The following is a 6,544-nucleotide window of genomic DNA, read 5'->3' on the forward strand; positions in this document are numbered from 1 at the left end:
TTGACTGTATTCCCTGCATTACAATCGTCCACGACTAACTGTACGTGCTTCACCAGGAAAGTAAGACATGCGCTGCTGAGCACTCAAATCGACTTGGTACTGCGTAGAAATTCTAGTTCTTTTCTAGCCTGCTGAGCTGAACTCGGCAAAGGCAGTTTTTCGGAACAAGCTCTTTCTGTTTATAGCCGCTCCTTCATCCAGGTCCAAATTTATCAATGGATCAGTGTTTACTTCAGTATCGCTAGAGATGCTATGGCCAGAGTCTATAGTGTAGCATAACAGGAAAACTCCTCTTCGTCTGTTTGATATTCACTTGAATAAAACGTCCTTACGGATTTTGTGTAACAGCCTCAGTTGCACGCTATATCACATGTACATTTTTACCTGACTACATAATTGCTACATAAAGACTTTATGTACGTAGCGATGGCATTAGTACATGTATGCGCAGTCAGGTAAATGTAGCATTAGTGCTAAAAGTATTACGTGTCTACAAAATCACAAAGTCATGTGCCTGTACAAAACATGTACATGGCGTTGCACCTCATGGCTTTAGCCAAAAACCTGAAATTTCCCGACATTATCCACTATTTGAAACTCGGATGTTGAAGCTAGGTGTCAGGACGTCGAATGTCTCAGTACTCTTGTCGAAGACGTGCGTGCAGGTCTGCAGGTCAGGAGACAAGTGAAGGGGTGTAGCTGCAGGACGAGAGGCACTAGGGTGAAGGGTGTGAACAAACTCTCGGAGGCGGGACAAGTAACTGTGTTCGAGAGAGGGATAGCGATAGGCCAGCGGGTGAAACGGTCCACACACGTCAGTAAGTGCGTGTAGTCATTGGACATGGGCAATGGTCGAACAATATCAAGATGCACATGCTGAAAACGGGCTTCAGGCAATGGGAAGATGCCAGGTTTGCTGCGGGTGTGACGGTGGATCTTGGAGCGTTGGCATGGCGAGCAAGCGCGGGACCAGTCACGGATGTCGCGATTCATGCCGGGCCAAACATAGCATGAACAGACTAACTTCTGCGTCGCACGTATGTCAGGATGGGACAAGGCATTTAAGGTATCGAACACGGAACGTCGGAACAGCTGCGGAACATAGGGGCGGGCTGTGCCGGTAGAAGTATCAACAACAATCGTAGACTCAGCGAAAGGGCAGGGCTGATCTTCAAACACTAGGCTGGTGTCTGGTCGAGATCGAAGGGCGATCAACTCATCATCATTGCGCTGAGCAGCAGACAATGCGCTGAAGTCAATACAATCTGTAGGGTGGTAGACACTGTTAATACGGGACAAGGCATCTGCAGCAGGGTTTTCCAGGCCAGGGACAAAACGAATGTCGGTGGTGAACTCTGAAATAAACTGCAGATGACGTACCTCGCGTGGAGAGTAGCGCTCTGGAGGTGAAGCCAAAGCGGAAGTCAAGGGGCGATGGTCAGTGGCAATGAAGAAGGAGCGACCTTCCAGCAAGTAACGAAAATGCTTGACAGCGGAGTGCATGGCGAGGAGTTGTCGGCCGAAGGTGCTGTACCGCTGCTGGGTAGACGTGAGCTTAGGAGAAAAGAAGGCGAGAGGTTGCCACTGGTCATCGACAAACTGTTGAAGTGCATCGCCAATGCCAGAATTAGAGGCATCAGTCATGGGGCAAATTGTTCAGTGCGCGGTAATCTCCGCACGGCCGCCAATCACCAGAAGGTTTAGCAACCACGTGCAATGGTGAGGACCACGGGCTGCACGAAGGGCGAATAATCCCGAGATCCAGCATGTGTTGAAACTCCGCCTTGGCTGACTGTAGCTTGTCAGGTGCGAGGCGGCGAGCTTGGGCGTGGATCGGGGGACCCTTGGTGGTCACATGGTGAACAACCGAGTGCCGGGGCTCTTGTACGGCGGAGAACGGATGAGTAATGCCTGAAAACTCGGTGAGCAACTCCTGGACAGGAGGAGGTGCCGACAGGAGGTTAACGACAGGACGCACAGGAGAAGCAGTAAACGTGGTGCGCGCTTTTGCGGACATATTCGTGAGGCAATCAACGATCTTCTTGCCACGAATATCAACGAGCAGGTGATGAGTATGGAGGAAATCCGCTCCTAGAATGGCCTGTTCCACCTCAGCAACCACAAAGACCCACTGAAAACGGCGCGGGAGTCCCAGGTCCACAGTAACACTACGGTGTCCATATGTGGCAATGGGTGTACCGTTGGCAGCGCGGAGTGAATGGGACGATGTGCCGCGGCGATCAGTGCGGGTGGCCGGTAAAACACTAAGTTGAGCTCCTGTGTCGACCAGGAAACGTGTGCGAGTTGTGGGGTCAGTCAGGTGGTGGAGGCGATTAGGTGACTGCTCGCCAGCACATGACGCCGCAGCTAATGGCTGGCGCGGAAGTTTTCCGACTCGGAACATGGCATCGTGCAGCGCTGTGCTTCATCGCCAAATCGGCGGTGGTAAAAGCAGAGAGTGTCGTCAGGCTGGTCTTTCTGTGGCCGTTGGGGAGACTTGCTACGGCCATGCCTTAGTGATTGGGATCGACCACGGTGCTGAGATGAGCTGGCACGATCCAGTGGTTGGCGGAGGGAGGACATTTCGGCACGCAGTTCTTGAAGCTCCATGGACGCGTCAGGGCTGGGTGATACAGGCGTAGCGGCGACATGATGTAGGGCCGGCTGCGGAGTGCTGGCGATTTCCATTAGATTGTCAGCGAGGGAGGCCTGCTGTTCCAGAGACAGTGAGGATGCGGAGGCGAGGACCATTCGTACATGGGGTGGGAGGCGTTGCAGAAACAGTTCCTGGAGCACTGCAGACTCCACAGTAGAGGTGCCCTGCAGCTGGCGAAGATGCCGGAGGAACTGCGATGGACGGCGATCTCCGAGTTGTGCCTCCGTGAGGAGCTGGCGGATGCGCTTCTGCTCGCTGGCGCACAAACGCTTCACGAGGTGCCGCTTCAAGTTGGTGTAGGGTTGCTGAGTTGGCGGTTGCAGAAGCACATCGCGCACCTAATGAGCGAACTCATGGGATAGCGAGCTCACCACGTATTGGTATTGAGTGTTCTCTGTGGTGATGCCCTTTATGGCATTGGCAAACTGCGCTTCGACCTGCGTGAACTACAGTTGCGGATCGTTCGGCCAGAAAGGTGGGAGTTTGAGAGAAACGCTGGTTACTGCTGCTGGTGGAGGTGCTGGTACAGGTTGTCCGTCAGTGGCATGGGGACTGGAAGCAGTTGACTGGGGCGGCGTATTTGAAACAGCTCCGGAACCCCGCGGACGTCCACGTCCGACAGAGGCAGGGGGACGAACCGGCGTAGACATTGTAAAACACGGCAAAATCGGGGTCACCAATTGTGGGAAACTTCGGAAAGCACGCAGATTCCTCACATCTGTCATGACCCGGACTCGACTCGTCGTGAAAGCGACCACGCAATGAGATTCAGCAGCCAAAAGCTGGGCTCCGAAATATTCTAGAGTTCTGTAAGAACCATGATTAGTCCCGCGAAGGATTTGGCACTTTCGTTAGTTGAGCAATCATGGCTTACAACTCGTGGCCTCGAGCCACAAGTGTTGTCGTACGGCGGCTACACCTTCAGTACAAGTCGTCAGCATTGTACTCACTACACTGTTGAGCTTGAGGGGACCCTGCTTTAGTCCTGCAAGGGAGCTGATACCTTTGTTAGTCGAGCAAGCATGGCACCGAAGTACCGAATTCTGCCAATTTGTCTGCCGGCATTATCCGCCAAGGCCTATTCCTCTGCCGGGTACTCGAAAGTGCGTCTGCTGGCCTTGCTTCACTGGAGCGGGTCATTGCCACGAAGCTCCTCCCAGCTCTCACAGGCCAGGAAATCAGCTCTGAGCTCCGCACCCTTTTCTCCTTCCCCTGCCGGAACGGTGGTCTAGCAATATTGGATCCCACCTCTCTGTCGGCCCAGTAGGAGTACTGGGCCGACAGAGAGGTGGGATCCAATATTGCTAGACCACCGTTCCGGCAGTACCAATCCTCGCGTGCCATCACTGCTCCTATGGTTGCCAACATCCGCACCCAGAGTTTCAACCTGGGAGACTCTTTGGCAGAGGTCGCCAGCCTGAAGGCCTCTAACCGCAAGGATGTGAAGGCAGCTGCCACGGAAGCCCTTCGCCAATTCACCGCCCGAGCCTCCTCTGCCCTCCAGCACTCCATCAACCTTGGCAGTGAGGCGGGTGCGTCCAGCTGGCTCACGTGTCGCCCCCTCAGTCGGCATGGGTTCAGCTTGTCGAAGTGTGAATTTCGCGATGGTCTGGCATTGCGGTATGGCTGGCACCCGGCACGGCTCCCTTCTACTTGTGTCTGTGGTGCCACCTTCTCTGTTGAGCATGCTCTCTCTTGCCCCACTGGTGGTTTCCCGACGCTTCGCCACAATGAGGTACGGGACATCATCGCTGGCCAACTGAAGAAGGTGGCACACAGCGCAGAAGTAGAGCCTCATCTCCAACCCCTCACCGGCGAGCTTTTCCGCTACCGGACGGCGTCCACCGAGGATCAGGCCCGTCTGGATGTGGCGGCGAGTGGCGTGTGGGGAGGACGGTTTGAACGCGTTTATCTTGATGTACGGGTGTTTAACCCTTTCGCTCCTTCAAACCGTTCCTCTTCTCTCGCTGCTCGCTACCAGAGCCATGAGCGCGAGAAGCGTCGCAGGTATGGTCAGAGGGTGCAAGAAGTTGAGCGAGCCTCCTTCGTACCTGTCGTATTCTCAGCCACAGGTGGAGCCGGTCGAGCTGCTTCCGCTCTTCTCAAGCGAATTGCTGCTCTGTCTGCAGAGAAATCCGGAGAGCCATACGCAATGGTGATGGCGTTGCTGCGTTGTCGTCTTGGTTTTGGTCTCCTGCATTGATTAACTTTCTTTGCAACTCCTACACCATACTAGCTCAGTGACAGTGGTTAGAGCATCGCTAGCTACAAGCGAGGGTCCCTGACCCTGGTTCGAGCCCTGGTGCCGTGGTGACAGTCAATTTTTTCTTCAGACTTTTCCCGTTTGTGTCTTGTGTCTTTCCCTCAAACTAGTCTAAAAATAATAATAGTGTCCTACTGACAAGTCTGTCAGAAGATCGAGGGCCTTCGCGGACTACGTAACTAACTAACTGTTACTTCACACTAGGCTGCTACCATGGCTACTGCATGCTATCTCCGATCCGATCGAGGCGAGTCCGAGACGACCCTTTCGAGTTCCCCAGCATACACCCATTGTATATCTACCAGTGCATCAGCGCTGTGTCATGTCATGTCGACATGTCCAACGTGATAATTATCACTCAGAGTCAAATCAGCCATAATGTCGACGTGTCGATATTATTATTGTGATGCATCGATGGATACGATATTGGCTTTTCTTGACATGAGTCATGATACTGAGAGCGGGGATCACTCAGAGACTCAAACGAGTCTGAGAGTTCTGTTGCGATTAGACATTATGTAGGTAGTCCAGCGTGTCCGCTCCGGCCGCCAGAGTCTAGAGCTAGAGGAGAGCTGTAGACTGTACTTACTCATGGTACTTGGACATAGAATTAGAAGTAGAAGTAATGACTAAGGAGTAAGGGGTCGTCCATAATTATCGAACTTTTTTCACAAAACGAAATAATTTCGTTCTGGGGTGGGAGGGGGTTGACCAATTTCGTTTCAGAAAACATTGATACATAATGCATGCCAGCAGTTACACACTTGCAACTTTTGTTGTATTTGCATGCATATGTCAAACTTTTTTTACGTTCTGAGGGGGAGGGAGGGAAGGGTTGGGTCTAAACTGAAATAATTCGTTTGGTGAAAAACGTTCGATAATTAGTAATTACGGACGGCCCCTAATGTAGTTAGAGGATATGAGTACTGTAGCTACTAATTGTAGTACTCAGTTGAACTTCAAGTACTAGTAGGTCTACCAAGAGTACATAACCAGTTTACCTGGTTATGTACTCTTGGTACTACCGTACTGGCAATATATGTTGCCGCGTAACGCGTAACGCAGGGGGGTGCGGCGTAACGCGCGACCAGGCTAGTGCGACAAATTTTCGTTGAGTTCGTAACGCGCGTCCGGCGGGGTGCGGCGATCTTTTCATTGCAGTTTGCAAAAAATGATGCGGCAATAGCAAAAAAATGATGCGGCAATAGCAAAAAAGTGATGCGGCAATAGCAAAAAAAGGACTGCGGCAATATAGAAACCTGTGTAACGGCTCCTGTGCGACTTTGCATGTAACGCCCTGCGTGCGGCAAACATGTGCCAATGTAACGCTTCATGGCCTCACTGCGGCAACATATATTGCCAGTACGGTAGTAGATCTAGTACTACATGTAGTAGTAGTTTCTCCGGTGCTGTAGTGTAGAGAGCAGAGGCAGACTGTAGATGCATAGCGTAGGGTGCGTGCGAGTCTGTGTACAACTAGTGCGATACCGGAGCGTTCGCCTCTTGACTTGACTCTTGAGACTTGACGTTTCAGCCTGGCGTGAGCTCAGCTGAGCGCGCGCATGATATGCAATAATCCATACGACCATCGCGTTTTGGTCACGAAAAAATATATGTATGCGATG

The 6,544-nt window shown here is 52.3% G+C and overlaps 1 protein-coding gene across 1 annotated transcript; it reads right to left on the reverse strand.

Annotated features, from left to right (window-relative positions):
* Positions 1-2,367: 2,367 nt before the first annotated feature.
* LOC135828085 (uncharacterized) lies at positions 2,368-4,000 on the reverse strand. The gene is made up of 2 exons (XM_065340518.1): positions 3,905-4,000; positions 2,368-2,961 (listed from the first exon to the last, which is right to left on the reverse strand). The coding sequence occupies exons 1-2, from the start codon at positions 3,998-4,000 to the stop codon at positions 2,368-2,370; spliced, it is 690 nt and encodes a 229-aa protein (XP_065196590.1).
* Positions 4,001-6,544: the final 2,544 nt, after the last annotated feature.

The sequence above is a fragment of the Sycon ciliatum genome, chromosome 12 (assembly GCF_964019385.1).
Source record: "Sycon ciliatum chromosome 12, ocSycCili1.1, whole genome shotgun sequence".
In the NCBI taxonomy this organism is placed as follows: Eukaryota; Metazoa; Porifera; class Calcarea; order Leucosolenida; family Sycettidae; genus Sycon; species Sycon ciliatum.

Excerpts from the sequence above, each read along its gene's own strand:
- LOC135828085 (XM_065340518.1), bottom strand. The coding sequence starts at position 4,000 with ATGGCACGCGAGGATTGGTACTGCCGGAACGGTGGTCTAGCAATATTG. Across the intron at positions 2,962-3,904 it reads CCTACTGGGCCGACAGAGAG|CAACCCTACACCAACTTGAA; the intron begins GTGGGATCCAAT and ends CCGCCAACTCAG.